Genomic DNA, 19,369 nt, shown 5'->3' on the forward strand with positions numbered 1-19,369 from the left:
CGTTAAACATATTATATCATAAATTTGATAAGTTATTTTATAATCACGCGAAGTGCGATCAAATTCACTAGTTATCTAAATAAGAAAAATTCCTAAACATCATCAACCTGGGAAAATTATTTTCTTTCTATTCTAATTAGTAAATCGTCATAAGAAAGCATTTTCAACATTTCTCAAATCACCCGTCATAAATTTACAACTTCAAATAAAGTATCCAGTAGAGTATGTACAAAAAGTATGAGAATAAAAGAAAAGGTAACTTCTTATTGTTTATTACCATTAAGATAATTGGAGTCTAGGAGGACGTGTATCATGATTGAAGATTAATCGAGTACGAGTATTGCCGCGCTTATTGAGGATTTAAGCTTCTTGTGTCGGTTGTTGTACTAGCCGCAGTACCATCGAGGGTTTTAGGCTTGTAATATATATTAATTTGTTGCTTATTGTGTTTTAATTATCGCACTATCATATTGTTCTTGTTTTTCTCTAGTAGACTTTGTACTGTTTCCTAATTAGTTGCTATACATTCTTTATTGTTTTCTTCTTCTTTATACTTGAATTTGCTACACTTGAGCCGAAGGTCGTTTCTAAATATCTCTACCTCCACAAAGTAGTGATAAAGGCTACATACACTCTATCCTCCGCAGACCTAACGGTAGTGATTTCACAGAAAATTTTTTGTTCTTGTTATTGGACAAGTAAAAGTGAATTTATATTAAAAATATTTTTAATATAATAGATGAGTAAAAACAAACAAAAGGAGTAAATTATCATCGACAAATAGTAAGACGCAGTTGGCAATTTAAATTAGCTTAGGCTAACTGTCAAATCCTCATACTTTATGACGTGTGCACTTTCAATAGATAAAATGGACCATTGAAAAAGCAACTCGATGCATTAAAACTCCCGCTATGCACATGATCCAAGCTCATACTTTATGACGTTTGCACTTTCAATCGACAAAATGGACCATTAAAAAGGGACGATCCACTAAAACTCCTGCTATGCGCAGAATCCAGACAAAAGCTCAACCACAAGAATCTATCATCCGCAGCCTTACCTTGCAGCTGGAGGCTATTTCAAAGGCTTGAATCCACGACCACTATCATTTCGAAATAGAGTAATCAAATCCTAATCAATAGATCGTCCTTATTTCACATAAATGCTGGCCCAAGTATGTTAAGAAGACAAATTAATAAAGATGTCAAAAAAATTCCTCCAAACCTTCTAACCAACATAAACCACAAAATCTACCACATCAATCTGTTCAAAATATTCACTCGTTGTTCATTGAATGCATCATTATTGTATCAGTCTTGTTGCATAACAAAATTATTGATAGTGTAAAAAGAAAATGACTTGATCAAATCACTTTGTCACAATTTGTATGTAGTAATCCTAGATTAGACTATAGCCAGAAAAAGGGTAAATAGCATGTTGAACGTAACAAATTACACGTACAATTGTCCCTTACACCAAACAGTGAAAAAAGACTATAATCTACGATTGTAGCATGTTGAATATGTGCCTGGTGCACTGCACTACGCTCCCGCTATGCGCAGGGTACGGGGAACGGCCCGACCACAAGGATCTATTGCACGCAGCCTCACCTTAAATTTCTGCATTTTGAATGTCTTTTGACATATTCACTGGTTACTTGCCACATCCTACCAACAGAAATACAAGATGATCTGCCACCAGAAACTAAAGAAAATGGACAACTCAACCGGCAATCGATTCGGTTCCCAAGGTCATCACTCCTTTAACGGGAATATTTACATACAGTACAGACTATACATATGCACCAGAGAGGAATCACCATGATAGAGCTTGCTGTTAACCCAGTGTTCATGCTCTTACATAGAACACTATCATCAAGTTTCATCAGACTCACTATTTCTGAGGTAGGAGTAAGGCTGCGTACCACTCTACCCTCTCCAGACCCCACCTTGGGGTATGTAGTTGTAGTTGTAGTTGTACTATCATCAAGCTATATCTAAACACTGACCTAGGAAAAGATTTGCTCAATTACTACAATCAAAGAGAACTATGAACCCACTCAACCTAGCCTCCAGATGCATCACATAGGGGAAAACATTTCTATCCAGGAAAGTTAATGTCAACGAGCACTGGCAAACCCAGCGAAGAGGCCAGGACAGTTGATGTCAATGAGCACTGGCAAATCCAGTTAAGTGGCTCTGGGTTAGGCCCAGGACAGTAGATTTGTTCCAGAAATGTGAAAATGTTAACTGAAAGTGCGCAAAAAAAGAGCAGCATACGAACCCATCTCATTAGATAAGAATGTGATTCAGATAGTGAAATCCTTGAGACCGGAGGTTAACCACATGCTAGATGCTGCAATGAGTCCCACAAACTACCTTCCTTTACACAGATTTTGGTAGTTCCAACCATTAATAGACAACAAATGTTCAAATCCTGGATCAGTCACTATCATCCTTGACACCGGGGGTTAACCACATGTTAGATGTTGCAATGAGTCTCACAAGCTACATTCCTTTATATAGATTATGGTAGTTCCAACAATTAGTAGAAAACAAGATGCTTGATCAGTCACTATAATAAGCCTTGACCAGCCATTATCACTCAACACACACGTAGAGCTGAGTCCAACCAACTCCCCCCTCCCCCCACATCTCCCAAAAAATAAGATTCCCAGAATCATTCTGCTCAAGAAAGAGAAGAAACACAAAGCACGAAGACTCCCAAACTGTAATAAGGATATAAAGGTAATGTGGTAAAGGGTAATTGTTTCTTATTTAAGAGACAAACATTCATAAGGAATAGGCAGTCTACTCTTCCCATATACACTAGTTCGTTTTAAAAACTCAAGGGAAGGGAAAACAGAATAAAAGATTAATGCAACTAAAGGAAGAAAGCAACAAAGAAAGCAACTGAACAAACTGTAAGCTAACAGATGAACACATGGTTATTCCAAATGTATTACTTTTGTGAATTTATTTAAAGCTGCCAAAAGAAATGCAAGTTGGAATTCCCAGTGGATTACGTAACTCCGGAAAGTAAAGAACTCCACCTTCTGCTGCACTTAATCACTTAAAGATACAACCTCTATAGAATTTCAGCACTGTTGGTTCAACTACTCACCGATATTTAACAAGATCATTATATAGATATGGAAAGCAAAACAGCACCTTCGAATCCACTTTCAATCAATTCCACAATCCGACATCTACTAAATTCATAAAAGCACTCGGGCCCACCTACTCACTACTCACGAATATTAAGCAATATTAATTTCATATTATCACGCCACAGAAGAACAAAAATTCAAACATGTAACAGCTGAACAAAAATTCAAACATGTAACAGGATGATTATGAAAAATAATCACCAACATTAATTTCATATTATCAAGTCACAGAAAAAACAAAACCCAAACAAGCAACAGCTGAGAGACGGGATGATTAGAGCACTAACAAGTGAAAAATAATCACCAACAATAATTTCATTTATCAAGTCACAGAAGAATCAACACTCAAGCATGCAACAGCTGAGAGACAGGACGATTGTGCACTATTTACTTCCTTGGTATTTGCTTTTCATTTTCTTCCTTTGGGGGTGGGGGTGGGGGGTGGGGTTTGTTTCCCAGGGGGTGGGGATGGATATCATGTGTGAATCCCTTACTTGATATCTTCCATCTTCTCCTTGGTATTTGCTTTTTATTTCATGTTCTTTCTTTTGGGGGTTTGTTCAGGGTGGGGGGTGGGAGAGAGAGAAAGAGAGAAGAGGATATTTCATTACAAGGGCTCATTCACACATCTTTTAAACTGAAACACACATGAAAATTAAGGTTGTCAATTACATAGGATAACCACACCTTCTCAGGTCTCTACTGAAGAAGGGGTGCCGTAATGCTTCTCTAGCTTTCAGCCGTTTTGTTGGGTCATAACAAAGCAGTCCTTGCAAAAGATCAATGAGATCTCCGGCAGAGTGATCCACATGCTGCATTATCAGGTTCTGAATTATGATACAGACAATATTACAGCTAATAAAAACAATTCAATAAATGGAAAGGAATTTAAGAAAAAACAGAATATCAAAGCTCCAAAGCACTCATAGATTAAATATCTGTTTGGCTAATTTGGCTACATACTCAGATATTCATCAATGAACCAATTCTCAAGGATATAAACTAATGGATCGGTACCGCAAACAAACTACAATATCCAATCATGCATTTCTTTTAGTCAAACTATTCAACAATGTACAGGGATTTGGGAAGCTTCTCGTTATCAAGAAATCATTAATAATACCCCAAAATTCACCATTTCCCTTGGAGAACAGGAGAAACCTAATTAATCAATCATACAAAACGCTGAGAATGAGAAAGAAAACACCAGAAAGATGAATAAAGGCATTGTTCATAGCATTCCGACTATATCTTTTCAAACTACCAACTGAAAAATATAAGCAAATATACTTGCCAATGCAGTTGCTAGAAGCTAGGGAAACCCAAAACGAAAGAAGAAAGATAAAGTTGTGAGATACATCAAACACACTAAAGCAAAATTCACACATTGGCACTACTGCTCCCTAAGAAGTTTTAACACTCGCAACAAGGCCTCATGAAAATTCTCACCGGATTAGAGACAAAAACTTTTGCACCCTCTGAATATAGCTTAGATTCAGGAATTACCGGGAGACGAGGCAATTTCCAGACTGCCCTCATACTTTCACTTGAAGTTGCACGTTCTGGCCAATCCAACCTTGCACCCCTTCTAAAATATTTCTCAGCACGGCGGCTACAAAAAGTGAGGCAAATAAACTTTGTTCTATTTGATGAAATAACATAAACTATCAGTAAGATCAAAAGCAACCAAAATCTTACTCAGCTCTCACAGCCATGTGCTGAGGAAGAGGCCCTAGCACCTTTTCCATCATTGCAAGATGCTCCAAGTTCTCATGTGTTTGAAAAAGAGCTTCACCCTATATATGCACATTTTATTTTTGGGGAGAGTGGAAGTCAGAAGATAAGATGCAACAAAGTACTCATATCAGAGCCCGTGTAAGTGCAAACTTTTGGAAGCAAAACCACAAATAGCTTATGAAGAAAAAACTGAAGTGTTGACTCCATGGCAATAATGCTCAGCGAAGGAAAAGATATCTAGACCAAGATTAGACCCGAATCACAGGAATAAAGCAATTCTGAGGAGAAGGATTTAACTAGTCTGCTGGCATGTGAAACATGAATCCTCTTTTTATAAAGAGAAACAAGAGTCAATTTGAAGTATTATTGTCGTCACACCTAATCTTCTCAGATAAATTAGTACATTTTCATACAAGGGGTGCTCATCATATTCATGCAGTTGGCCCCAAACTCTTCTTAAACATTAATAGGAAAAGGAAGATAACTAAACCATTTAAATGCAAAAATCACGTGACGGATAAAGAACATTTTTTTCAATGTCCTACCCGAAGGTCCGAACCTTTTCTAGAAAGCACCTGTGCATCACTGAATCATGACCGCCTTCTCAAACCAAAAAAGCTGAGGCAAACGATTATCATGGAGCACACATTCAGGGTTACATGTGGAAAGGATGATTTGATCATTGATTTTTCGAGTATACCCACAGTATTCAACAGGTCAAGGGTGGATCACAGGAATCATCGAGAAATTGTGCCATAACAGTTCTCTCCATACCTCATTGGGTACTCATCAATTCTAAATAGTCACTTCAAACCCTTGGGGGTCTGGGGGGTTTAGGTGTACAAATGGACAAGATAGCATAAGGAGCTCATGTTGCATATTGTCTTACCATTTAAGAGATTAGGCCAGATCAGAGGGCATAAGAATCTCTAGCCTCAAGCCCTGAACCTTCATGTAACTAAGTTTGATTGTAGTAAGTGAAGAAGATCATAAATATCCAAGAAGTCGTATCAATCATTTCTTCTTCATGACAGAATAAGCATATAAAATAAAATAAAAACTAAGCCTCAATCCCAAGCTAGTTGGGGCGGCTGTAATCCTCAATATCATAGATGCTCTCCTTGGGAGTAAAAAGAGAACAGGAGAATGATAACAACAACCAAGGATGTAAAACCATACACATAATCAACTCTCACTTACAGAGCAAAGCTCAACAAGTATGCAACCTACACTCCACATATCACAGGGATAGTTCCATCCAAGACCTATAAAAACAGCATAAGACAAACTAAAAGACTGACATAATGCAACTAAAACATGCAAATCTGAAAGAGATAGCTACCTAAGATAACTTCTGGAGCACGGTAATGACGTGTAGACACCACATAAGTATGATCCTGATGTTCAAATGTTGTACTGCCGAAGTCAATGAGCTTAATAGCACTTGACTTTGGTACATTCTTTAAGTAGGAACCATCTTTTGCAGGTCGCAGCAGGAACTTCATAACAGGCAAGCAGGGAAAGTGACATCAGTAGTAAAGACTTTTCAAGTTGCAGAAAGCGGAGAAATCAGGAAATAATCACAACCTAGATGATATGCCATTTCAGAAACAAAGGACGCGCTATTTCTCTCCCGAAAGAAGGTAATAACAGGAAAATACAAATGTTATACATTTTTTGATGAAGCACTAATGTTATACATTCTCTGTGATAGATTCTGGTTTCTACTTCCTAACCAACCAAGTAGATGGAACAATTGGTGAGTTTACAAGACATACAAATGCAGTTCGTATAAAAATATTCAGCAGAAGGCTAGAAGAAATAAAAACAAACATGCTCGATCTGCTGTCTCCGAGTTAAAACAAGAAATATGACAAAGCAGAGAACAGGTTATTTCAATAAAGTACTTTACTTTCTTTTTCGGGTTAATCCAAAAGAATAACACCTTCTTACAAGATCAACACATTTTCTCCATACTCTTTGATACGTTTCAATATCTCAAAAATGGTTAAATGGAAGCCACATCTCTACACCACATTTAATTCTCCATGCTTGGACCCTCATTGATTGAAATGTAATAAACCTCAAGACTCTTACACTAATGCAGGTGCTCATACTAAAAAAATGTAAATTAGAAGGGGATACTAAGTTAGTTAATGATGTCCATTTACTTCCCTACTATATAATCTTATGCTTTAGTACTTTAACAATCTGGATTGATCAAGCAGGTGCATATAATATGTATCATGTACTCATGTCATGAAAGGTAGAGCATTAGATTGCTGTTTAATCTGTTCAAACACTGAAAAGCACAGTAAAGTCATAGAGAGTTGATTATTTTAACCTTTTCTTCTTATTCCCTCATCCTAAATGGATGACTTAGGTTAACTAGGCTGTGTGAAAGCTTCAGTAGATTACCACTGTAGCAGATTAGATTAAGTTGGACCTTCAAAGAGTAAAGTGACAAACTGTCACATCAAAATCAAGACAATAAGATTCATTATCTTTTACAAGAGGTGGAGCTCTTCAAGGCAAAATCTTGTATTACAAGAAATAGCTCTGTTTACTGAAAACAAAAGGAGTCAGAAAAGTAACACATCCTTTATCCTGACGATACATAAAATCTGTTATTTAAAAAAAAAAAAAGGGGGGGGGGGGGGGGGGGGGGGGCAGTGGCGGACCCAGCAATTTTAGTTTGTGGGTGCTAAAAAAAAAAATTATTAAGGGTGCAGCTGCAGGGATTCGACCCAGGACAGGAGACATCAGATTTAAGCCTAAAGCCAGAGCACCCAACCATGCTTTTGTTCTCTGGGTGCTTTTTTATATATTTTACCATTTTTTCACTGTTTCTTATATAATTATACCTCGTCTACGTCGAGTTTAGTGGATGCTCGAGCACCCAAAAAATACATGTGGGTCCGCCCCTGGGTGGGGGTGGGGGTGGGGGTGGGGGTGTGTGTGTGCCATAAAAAGTAACTTGAGATCATAGAGATGCATTGAAGTTAGTAATGCATCTTAGGATATTCTGAAATTGAGAAAATCCATTGCTAAAGTTTCTAGGAAACAACCATCTACTTAAAAAGTAAGCATTAGTCCAGGAAAGAAACTGTAGGTGCATGAGGAGAGACTGAACACTAATAAGACATCTCTCTCTATCCCCTGCATGTGCTAGAGAGAATAAGAACTAACTGCCAAGAGATGTTCACTTTGCACTGCCTAAATTGATAAACTACAACATACCCATTGTATTCCCACAAGGTGGGTTCTGGGAGGGTAAAGTGTACGCAGTCTATACCACTGCCTACATAGATAGAAAGGCTAAATCCTAATACACAGGTTAATCTTTAGCAAATAATTACACAAAATACCTACTTGATTCTAATGATTACAATGCTATTGAAAAGCAATTTCAATAAGATATACCATATGATGCATTACCTTGTAATCTGGAACTTTAACGTACTCAGACGAAACAAGGAGAATATTTTCTGGCTTCAGATCAGTGTGAATCAGTCGCAGATCATGCATAACTGCAACAAGAAATAGGAATGAGCAAACTGCTAGAATTTATGGATATCAATACTCCTGGAAGAATATTCGCATGCATTTAAGTAGAGATGCTCCCTTGATCCAATAGTAATCATACGTGCAACATAAAATCCAACTTAAAATGGTAACATGATCTGAGCCTCATTAAGCTTCTGAAAATTAACAGAAAATGTGCTAAAGATTAGTTTCACACACATGCTACAGACTCCAAAAGTTGTCTTCCAAACTCCCGGACAAGATCAATGGGAAATGAACGATAGCTGTTTTTGCGAAGAAAATCGTATAAGCTTGGACCAAGCTTCTCAAAAACCTGTTAAGACCAATTAAATCCATCCTCAAGTTTTACACCCAGATATCATACAATAAAGAGCTCATCTGCCCCTCCAAATCCAATCAAATAATAAGCACCAATAAGCACTTACAATACATATATGATTACGATAGTCAAACCAATTCCTTATTTGCACACAACTGCAAGAATAAAAGCAGTGGTACTAGAATCACTTCAATTTCGGCTGTCAGTAAAGGAACACAAAAGGAAGGATGATTCCTACCATTTGCCACCAAGATCGTGCCTGACAAGTTTCTGTAGAACGTTTATCTCAATCATTGCTGCTTCTCGATATTTATGTATTGAACGAACAACTTTAATTGCCACAAGTTCCTTTGTTTCATTGTCGAGGCATTCAAGGACTCGTCCAAAAGTTCCTGCAATTAGGTACCAAATATATACAGCTGAATGAATGAACTAAAAGATGTTCCAAATAGGAAGTGCAAGTAGTACACTATTAGAGCTTAGAAGCTTCTCAAGAAGTAACTCAATATTCCTGCATCATTCGGGCATTCTGTCAATAGATACAACCAAAAGTACCAACCTTGATAAGCAAACACCCAGTCATGCTTCTGTCAATGCTCAGTGAAACTGAGTAATAAAATACTGAGTAACTAGACCACAGGCCAGTTCTTTTTTCAACCAAAATTTTATCTCTGACTACACAGAAAAATAGCAGGTAGAAATCAACAAACACATGTGACCATTTAGCCAAGATATCAAGGGAAAAAACAGTTTGACAAAATGATGTTAAGTAGGCTTTGCCAAAAAAAAAAAAAAGGAAAAGAGGAATTATTGAAACATAATAAAGATTGCTTCAATAACAAAAAGTATGATCACTGATGACATTATATTTGTATAAAACTGAATAAACACCCCTCACCAAACATAGAAAGGAAAGGCACGAAGACTCGAAAAGGAAAAATGAGAGGAAAATAACTGACCTTCCCCCATTTTGCTAAGTATCCTATCTGCAAATACAGAAAGGAGTAGATTAGGAAAGAGAAGCAAATTTTACGAACATAATACTTTAAAGGATAATCATGTTAGTGCAGTTGAATGTAATCATCCTGCTAAGTGCTAACTGTAGATGTGAGTATACTATGCCAAATCTAGGTTAAGGTGACAATTGGAGAAAAAAAATGTCATTCTATAGTTACTGTGGTAGAAAAGCACTGTTGACATGATGATACTTGAACAAAAAGTCCAAAACACAGGGATAAATGAGAATAATCCTTAAGCAGATAGTCAATTAACTTTCATGGACTATGTTATTATGCCCTAAAGCATACTTAGTACCTCAGTCATGGATAAGGCGCATCGTGCAAACGACTATGTTACTATGCCCCAAAGTATACTTAGTACCTCAATCATGGATAAGGCGCATCATGCAAACAAAGGAGAGAATGATGACCTCAATCCTTTATCATTTTGGACTACAGCATATTCGATACAAATCACCAGGGAACAAAACTAGGCCGTACATGCATGCCTAGAAAGCCAGAAGTCTCCCTCTACCAGAAAAGAAATTGGGGATGATATTTTTTACCAGTAAAAATAAACTAATTCAAATAACCACTAACCAGTTGGCACCTTATATCCCTGTCCGAGGGTAATTCAACTTTGCTAGATCAAATCAGAGTTTGCAGCATCACAACTCACGTTCACATACAAGAGCAAATCTCCTTTCTCTTAATACACTTACATATGGATAACTAGAATGATTAATAAGACTTGAAATACTGCTAGCTTATGCAATTTCTCAAGTACTAGAGTCAAGCTGAAAAAAAAATATACAATTTACATGCTAAGATTCTAAATTTTTTTTTGTTTAATAACCGAAGAATCGAGGGCCAGTGGCACACAGTTCCAAACTAGGTGGATAATGGAGCCACCCTCTATTACTCTTCTCTACCTAAATACCAGGATTTTGTTAGTGGTAGGGTTCAAACCAAGATGTGCTAACCAACAAGTTGCACTCGCACCACTATACACTAGACCAAAGCCCCGATACTGAAATTCTAACTCATTTGATAGAAGGGAAAGTAAGAATGTAGATCTTAGGTACGAATAGTCAAAATCTAAAGGCGCAACTTATAATATATATAATAAAAAGGCCTTTTCAAAATGGAAAGACAAAATCACTTGCCCGAACATAATACATTAAAAATCCTGGTACGCTTGCAACGTGGCGTTACCAATAGAAATAAAATAATTTATGGGAACAAAAGGCAACTTACAGCGAGGAGTTAAGTTCTCCCCAATGGAAAACACATAGTGGCCATCTTTATCATCCGGTCTCCGCGGAGGAGATCCATTATGAGGGATCCCTTTGTAATATATTGAAGAATAAGCATAATTCAGCCCTGCTCCATTTCCAAACTCTTGCCCACAATATATTGTTGGAAGAACCTAAATTTGATAAAAAGTATTATATTTCATTCCTACACAATGCCATTTACTCAGAGTGACATAATTCAGAGATTTCACTTAGAACATACCAAATGCTACCAAATATTTATTTACTGATTTGGACTACATTATGATTTGCAACAGTATGTCTATAGCATATCTACATCAGAAATGAAACAAGTATGATATTTAGCACTCAAGCAAACAAAAAGGCACAGAATTGACATTCCAAATGGCATCTCCCTAGCACTCACCCTTGACAAATAAGAAAGTAATGTCATAAGATGCTCAATGAGATACATGAAAATAAAATGTCGAATGCTTGATAAGATATAGGAATATAATGACTGCATCCTGTTCCAGAATATTGAGACTTGCTAACTGATACACTCATCAATAAAGAAACTTAAGGAACTCATAAAAAAGAATTGCTAGTTGATCCAAGTGCCAAACTGTTCAGACCAAAACACATCCCATGGGATTCTCTTACATTCTTTAGTTTGTGATTTAGCAATAGGATAAAAGATACAGCTAATTTCCAGAAAGTAACACCATGTAACACATCTTATGGATCTCCTTATCTCAGTAGACTGCCAGCCACACATTCTTGTATACTCTTGGTGACAAATTTGCCAAAAACTCCATTGATACTCCTAAGTTTAACTTTCAAGTACGCATGTTACCTCTAAATGCTTCAAGTGCGTCCAAAATGGAAATAACTAATAATGGACCATTCAGTTCCAATAAGCATGTAAGGTCTATTTGGAGTTTCAGAACTTTTGAGGATTGACTCAAGTTTCCAACGAGAAGGAAAAGAAAAAACAAAATGTTTTACGCTAAAGAATTTTCTTCTCAAACGATATTTCATGCATAGCTACAAGCTTAATGAATATTAGTATCGTCACTGCATTATTTCCTGAATTTTATTTTCATCCTTTTTTACCCGGGAGACCAATTTGCAAGCCTTAGCAGTGTGAAAAGTGGAAATAGTTTCCAGTCCCTTATGTATCATGGACAGGGGAAGAGCAGTATGAAAAGGACTACGATCCCACTTGTGGGATTGCTCAGGATATGTTATTGCTGTTGAAACAAAATTCTCTGACAGTAGCTTTAGGGTGCTCAAGTAGCTTCTCCAAAGATAAGGTTCGTGAAAGAATACATGCAACGAACCATTAACCAATAGCTCCTCTTAAACATGGTTTTTAAGGGTTTCATTTATTTATCTTTCTATTTTGAACAGATTTTCTTGACTTGGTTTTCTAAAACAAATTCTAGACACTCCGTCAACCACCAATCACCGGCGAACGAACCACTATTACTCTCCTACCACCGGCGAAACGGCCTCCTTGTCGTCGCTGTCGTCGCCATATCATCCTCCGGCGAACCCCATAACTGGCGCCGCTGATTTCTCTGTCACCGGCGAACTCCACTCCTCTCCTCTCCGAACGAGGCGGCAACCAGCGCCACTGCCACCGCTCCATCAGCAGCCCTCCAACCTGCTCCGAAACCCTCAACCACCGTGTTGCCGGTTCGCAAGCTCTCTCTTGCCATCGGGGATAGCTCAAAAAGGTGTTTTCCTGTTGAAACAAAGAAGAAAACCGGCAGCCTCTCTTCATCGATACTGTTCCGGCATAACCGAGTACGGTTTTCTTCTGGATTTTCGTTATTTCTGCTTCGGGCTGTTCATTGGATCTTCGTGTTCGTTCAAATTAATCTTTTGTTCGGGTTTTCGTGTTCGATTTGGTTGATAGTCGAGATTTGGTACCTGTTAAGATTCCGAAACTGCTTTATTCTCTTCTTCATCAATCAAAAACATTCGGAAGCTAATTTGGAGATTTTATTGTCCACCGCTTCGGCGAATCTCCGGGGACATTCCGGCGACATAACCAGCGGCCTCTTTCCCGTCGACCTTATTCCGGCAAACACTTTTTACCACCAACATTGCCGGATCAGTAGCACGGATGTGTCCCGGTGACATCCAAACTTTGGTTCTTTCGTAACTTTATATAATTTGATTTCTTTATATTATTTTGCTCCTTGTCTTTTCCTTGGAGCCAGGCCATTAGTGTGCTCTATTTTTCTTACTGTTAGTTTTGTCCTTACCTCGGTTTTGTTTTTTCTCCCTATTTGAGTTTAGTTTTGTTTCTTGATTATTTCTTCTAATTTGTGTGAGCCTTGTATTTCCTGCTGCTGCTTTGTTACTACCATTGTTTAGATTTTCTTATATTTTCTTGTAGTAGTGGTTGTGGGCGTTGATGGTTGGATAGGGTCATGTCCAAGGGGGTTGGGGCGGGGGGCCGTTGTGAGGGCGGGGGTGGGAGGGTGGCCAAGGTTTGGCCTCAGGGGCGGTAAAGGAAGACGTGTGGATAGAGATGGTAGGTTGAGGGTTGGGTCTTGGAATATAGGGACTCTTTAGGGTAAGTCCATAGAGCTTGTGAAGATTCTTAGAAAGAGGAGGATTAATATTGCGTGTGTTCAAGAGACCAAGTGGGTAGGGTCTAAAGCTAGGGATGTGGATGGTTACAAGCTTTGGTACTCTGGGAGCGAGAGGCGTAGGAATGGAGTTGGCATCTTAGTAGATCAAGAGCTTAGAGGTCAGGTAGTAGAGGTAAAGAGGATCAATGATAGGTTGATGACTATTAAGTTAGTCATTGGGGGGTTTACCCTGAACGTGTGTAGTGCTTATGTGCCGCAAGTGGGCTTGGATTGGGAGGAGAAGATGCGGTTTTGGGAGGCTTTGGATGAGGTGGTGAGAGGCGTGCCTAGCTCGGAGAAGATTGTTGTAGCAGGAGATTTCAATGGGCACATCGGGGCGTTACCGGGAGGCTTTGGTGATGTGCATGGTGGTTTTGGTTTTGGGGAAAGAAATGAAGAGAGGGCTACTCTATTGGATTTTGCGAGGTCCTTTGGGTTGGGGGTGGTGAACTCGGGCTTCCCGAAGAAGGACGATCACCTGATCACCTTCCGAAGCGCGATAGCCTAGACCCAAATTGACTTTTTGTTGCTTAGGAAAGGGGATAGGGTGTTGTGTAAGGACTGTAAGGTCATCTCGAGTGAGAATCTTTCGACCCAACATTGGCTCTTGGTTATAAATTTGGGTATAAGGAAGGATAGGAAGAGAAGGGGTGAGGAGTGTAGACCTAGAATTAAGTGGGGCGGCTTGACACCAGTGAATGCGTGGGAGATATGGGAGAAGTTGGCGGGAATGGGGGTGTGGGAGTGTAGGGGGGACGTGGGTGCATCAGGGAGAATGCTAGTGAGGTGTTGGGTGTTTCTAGGGGCCGGGCCGGGCATCATCGGGGGGATTGGTGGTGGAATGAAGAGGTTAAGAAGAAAGTGGAGACCAAGAAAGGGGCGTATGCTAAGTTGGTTGAGAGTAAGGACAAAGAAGAGAAGCGGGTAAACAGGAAAGAGTACAAGTTAGCTAGGAAGGAGGCTATGTTAGCAGTTACGGCGGCTAAGACGGCAGCTTTTAAGAGCTTGTATGCGGGGTTACAAGAGAAAGGAGGGGAGAAAAAGTTGTTTAGACTCGCTAAGGCTAGGGAGAGGAAGGGTCGTGACCTCGACTAGGTGAAGGGTATTAAGGGGGAGGACGGTACAGTGTTGGTGGAGTACAGCCACATTAAGAATAGATGGCAGTCGTATTTTCATAGGCTCTTGAATGACGAAGAGGATAGAGCTATTGTGTTAGGGGAGCTGGAGCACTCAGAGGAGTGTCGAGATTTTAGTTATTGTAGACTTTTTAAGGTAGAGAAGGTTAGAGAGGCTGTACGCAGGATGCGAAGGGGTAAGGCGACGGGGCCTGATGAGATACCGGTGGATTTTTGAAAGTTTTCTGGCGAGGCTGGTTTAAGATGGTTGACTGGATTGTTTAACAAAATTTTCAAGACGGCGAAAATGCTCGAGGCTTGGAGGTGGAGTACTATGATCCCTCTTTATAAGAACAAGGGTGACATTCAGAGTTGCAATAACTATAGGGATATTAAGTTATTGAGTCACTCTATGAAGATTTGGGAGAGAGTGGTCGAGGTGAGGCTGAGACGGATAGTGTTTATTTCGGAGAACCAGTTTGGATTTATGCCTGGCCGCTCGACGACGGAGGCAATTCACCTGGTACGGAGGCTGGTGGAACAGTATAGGGAAAGGAAGAAGGACCTGCACATGGTGTTTATCGACTTGGAGAAGGCATACGACAAAGTCCCCAGGGAGGTGCTTTGGAGATGCTTGGAGGTGAGTGGAGTCCCAGTGGCATATATCAGAGCAATTAAGGACATGTATGATGGAGCTAAAACTCAGGTGAAGACGGAGGGAGGAGACTCAGAGTATTTCACTGTCTTGACAGGATTGCATCAAGGATCTACTCTTAGTCCCTTTTTGTTTGCTTTGGTGATGGATGTGTTGACGCAGTGTATTCAAGGAGAGGTGCCTTGGTGTATGTTTTTTGCAAATGATGTAGTTTTGATTGATGAGATGCGGGGGGCGGGGAGGGGGAGTGAATGATAAATTAGAGGTGTGGAGACAAACTCTTGAGTCTAAAGGGTTCAGGTTGAGTAGGAGCAAGACAAAGTATTTGGAATGCAAGTTTAATGACGTGAGGCTGGAGAATGAGGTGGTAGTGAAGTTGGAATCACAGGTGGTATGTAAGAGGGATAGTTTCAAGTATCTCGGGGCCATGATTCAGGGTAACGGTGAGATTGACGAGGATGTCTCGCACTGTATTGGGGCGGGATGGATGAAGTGGAAGCTCGCTTCGGGGGTGTTGTGTGATAAGAAGGTGCCGCCCAAGCTTAAAGGCAAGTTCTATAGGGTGGCAGTCCGTCCGGCCATGTTGTATGGAGCGGAGTGTTGGCCAGTTAAGAACTCCCACATTCAAAAATGAAGGTGGTGGAAATGCGGATGTTGCGTTGGATGGGTGGGCTGACTAGGGGGGATAAAGTTCGGAATGAGACTATCAGGGAGAAGGTTGGTGTGACTCCAGTGGAGAATAAGATGCGGGAAGTCCGATTGAGATGGTTCGGACACATGATGAGGAGGGGCATGGATGCCCCGGTTCGTAGGTGCGAAAGACTAGCTTTGAATGGTTTTAGGCGGGGTAGGGGTAGGCCGAAGAAGTACTGGAGAGAGGTGATTAGGCGGGACATGGAGCAGTTACAGCTCACTGAGGACATGACCCTAGATAGGAAGATCTGGAGGACGCGAATTAGGGCAGAAGGCTAGGGTCAGTTTGGGTCGCTAGTGTAGGGAATTACTTGGTAGGGGTATTATTCTTGTTATGATACCTTGTTTCATGCTTTATTACGAATCTGTTTACTTTTCTCTGTTTTCTATTACTTGTGGGTGTCGTATTTATGTTATGTCATCTTGTTCCATGCTTTACTATGTATTTGTGTAGTATTCCGTGTCTCGAGCCGGGGGTCTATCGGAAACAGCCTTTCTACTTCTTTAGAGGTAGAGGTATGGACTGCGTACATCTTACCCTCCCCAGACCTCACTATGTGGGAATACACTGGGTTTGTTGTTGTTGTTGTTGTCACTTTATAAGACATTTGGAAATGCATATTCACCTTCATCCCATACAACATAGTTCTCTTTACCTATAATGTAGAAAAGCAATCAAAAGGGCAAAAATCACCTAAAAAAAGGTACAAGTCCCCAAAGTACAGTCAAAGATCGGGACATTTAGGATGTAGTCACAATAAATAACCATTTCAAGCATGCAACCAAGGATGTGGCCTAGTGGTCCATGAAGTGGGTTGAAACTCTGAGGTCTTAGGTTCAAATCCCAAGAGACAAAAAAATACTAGGTGATTTTTTCCATTTGTCCTAGCCTTGGTGGAGCCCATAACTTAGCAACCTTCTAATGGCAAAAATGAACTACCTTACCAAACCACCTACATCTTCTCATAAGAAAGCACTCCAACTTCATGCATCTAGGCCTAAGATGGTTTTATCCAGGCTCGGGTGCGGGTATCCAACACGGATGCGAATCCGGAGGTTGGATTTGGCAAAATTCAAATATTAAGATTCAGAGGTACGAATCCAGGTCCTAGTATTCGTCTAAAAGAATCCAAAATTATAAAATAGAGCTATAAAGATATTCTAAATTTTGAAAGATCTTCAAGGTCGTCCTCCCCAGGACCCTAAATTCTTCTTTCAAGGTCTTTGGTTCTTCCCCTCAAAAAGTCTTTCAAGGCCTGCCACCAACTCTCCTTACAAATCCTAGCTATTGTCGGCTAGAAGTCAGAACACAACCACTTGAATTGTTAGTTTCTCTCCGTTTGCCTAAAGAATGAATCAACGAATATTGACCAAGAGGGAAAGCTAAAAAGGAGACAAACGGACAATAATATTGAAGGTATGTCATTTCCCATGTCTTAAATCTATTTTATCTTTTATTTTGAGAAATCAAAATCTCAACTTTCCCCCAAATATGTCCGTGGACTCTAGTCAAAGTATCCAATGTGGGTTGACCGAATCCCACATGTATCCCGCACCTGTCTCGCGTCGACACGGGTGCGGTAGCAAAAATGAATAGTCAACGCAACTTAGGTTTTATCATCATTCTTGGACAGCGTTTGGCCATAGAATTTAATAGTAGATTTTGAGAATTGATCTTCAATTATATTTTTGGCCATGAAATTTGATAATATTTTCAAAATCTGGCCTTCAAATATTTTCAAGTTCTCAAACTTTTTCCAAGTAAAATGCATGTCCAAACACCACTTCAAAAACTGAAAATTTCTAGTTTCAACTTCAAACTTTATAGCCAAATGAAGAATAGTTATGTCTAGTTCATATTTCACAATTACCCCTCCAACTTCCTAATGATTCTCACATACAAATCCTCCTCAAAACAACTCAGAATTCACATATTATAGCAATTTTCTTGACATAAACAAACTTCACAAATGCACCATAAAAGAACGTGTCTTTCCTCCTTTTGGCAACTCTATAATTTCGACTTTCTACGTGTAATGTTCAAGACCACAAGATTAAATAAAATTTTGCTACATAGTACTTCAAAAGTTTATACTTTCTTAAACTTCGTGTCAAGTAAAAATGATACAAACAATTTGAAATGGAAGTAATACATATTTAACTACTTTTCAAAAAAAAAACTGCAAATCAAACCTTAGGAATTAACTGACATTTTAGTATATTCTACATATCTTTAGTTTATGTTCACAAAATATATATATTCTTTTTATAACCGTGGTGTCTGGGCCAGTTTGTGCGCACCTCGACTAAATCCACGGATACCTGCCACCTTCCACTAGCAACAGGTACCAGGCAACTCTGTCCACCAACAGATAGAAAGAAAACACTTAGTATAGAATTGAACCTGAAACCTTTCATTGAATCACTAGGTGACACCCTTGGGTGCTACATTCACAAAATATTTATTTGTAACTTATTTTATCAAATTAGTCTTATTAATTATGCTTTGAAAAATATAAATTTGAGAAAATATACATTGTTTATTCATTTAATAATAAGGATAGTATTGGAATGACATAATAAAATTCCGTTGATTTTATAAAGAAACAACTAAATTGAAATAAATATTTTTAGAAAGATCAACTATTTTGAAACAGTAAATCAAAAGTGAAGAAATACATATTAATTAAGTAATTTTCAAACCTTGGAAATTGGTGGAATTGGAGGTTGAATTGGTGGGATTAGAGGACCAACATCCCATGTTAAACGAGGTCGTTTTCGGGGTCGTTTATCAATATTTCGACCATGAAATTCTTCAATTAATGGTTGAGTTTCCATATTACCAAAATCTCTATGCTAGTAATCTAGCTCGAACAAATTTAATTGAAAATTTTGATGAATTTTTTGAGGGAAACTGGGGAATTTTAGCCAAGGAATTAGTAGATCTTTTTTGTAACGAGAGGAGAGAGAAAGAGGTTAAATGGGAAGAGAAGTTAACCATGGTTAGTTTGTAGTTGACCGTGGTTAGGAGGTAGGGTGCACTTAGATGCCCCGCATGTCTAAAGTCTCAACCCATCCTTTGGTAACGGAATCTCAGAACTAATTTTTACAATGAGTTTATTTTGTGTTTGGTTGAGATAAAATTGTGACATAATTTATTTTAGATTTATTTATTTTGAGATTACAATATTATGTATATTCAAGTTTTGCTATCAAAAATTCATTCACATTCA

General features: G+C 39.0%; 1 protein-coding gene across 6 annotated transcripts; it reads right to left on the bottom strand.

The window, feature by feature from the left end:
* Nucleotides 1–3,753: 3,753 nt before the first annotated feature.
* LOC107843015 (serine/threonine-protein kinase AFC1) lies at nucleotides 3,754–19,108 on the bottom strand. Of its 6 annotated transcripts, none has more exons than XM_016687137.2 (13): nucleotides 18,840–19,108; nucleotides 18,438–18,494; nucleotides 11,027–11,198; nucleotides 9,731–9,757; nucleotides 9,010–9,163; nucleotides 8,878–8,926; nucleotides 8,651–8,765; nucleotides 8,345–8,436; nucleotides 6,249–6,405; nucleotides 6,107–6,171; nucleotides 4,868–4,965; nucleotides 4,676–4,781; nucleotides 3,754–3,981 (listed from the first exon to the last, which is right to left on the bottom strand). In XM_016687137.2, exons 1-13 carry the CDS (start codon nucleotides 18,972–18,974, stop codon nucleotides 3,838–3,840), a joined length of 1,371 nt encoding a protein of 456 aa, XP_016542623.2. In that variant the 5' UTR covers nucleotides 18,975–19,108; the 3' UTR covers nucleotides 3,754–3,837. The 6 variants fall into 6 exon arrangements, with proteins under 6 accessions (XP_016542623.2, XP_016542622.2, XP_016542624.2 ...); XM_016687136.2 differs by having other exon boundaries at nucleotides 3,754–3,996; nucleotides 18,840–19,106; XM_016687138.2 differs by lacking the exon at nucleotides 18,438–18,494 and having other exon boundaries at nucleotides 3,754–3,996; nucleotides 18,840–19,107.
* Nucleotides 19,109–19,369: the final 261 nt, after the last annotated feature.

This window comes from Capsicum annuum, chromosome 9 (genome assembly GCF_002878395.1).
Source record: "Capsicum annuum cultivar UCD-10X-F1 chromosome 9, UCD10Xv1.1, whole genome shotgun sequence".
NCBI classification, from domain to species: domain Eukaryota; kingdom Viridiplantae; phylum Streptophyta; class Magnoliopsida; order Solanales; family Solanaceae; genus Capsicum; species Capsicum annuum.

Bases quoted from the DNA above. Each gene is read 5' to 3' on its own strand.
- LOC107843015 (XM_016687136.2), bottom strand. From the start codon at position 18,974: ATGGAAACTCAACCATTAATTGAAGAATTTCATGGTCGAAATATTGAT. The intron at 8,927-9,009 runs GTAGGAATCATC...TTATTCTTGCAG, and splicing joins CACGATCTTGGTGGCAAATG to TTGTGTGCAAATAAGGAATT. The intron at 3,997-4,675 runs GTAATTCCTGAA...ATCATAATTCAG, and splicing joins GGAAATTGCCTCGTCTCCCG to AACCTGATAATGCAGCATGT.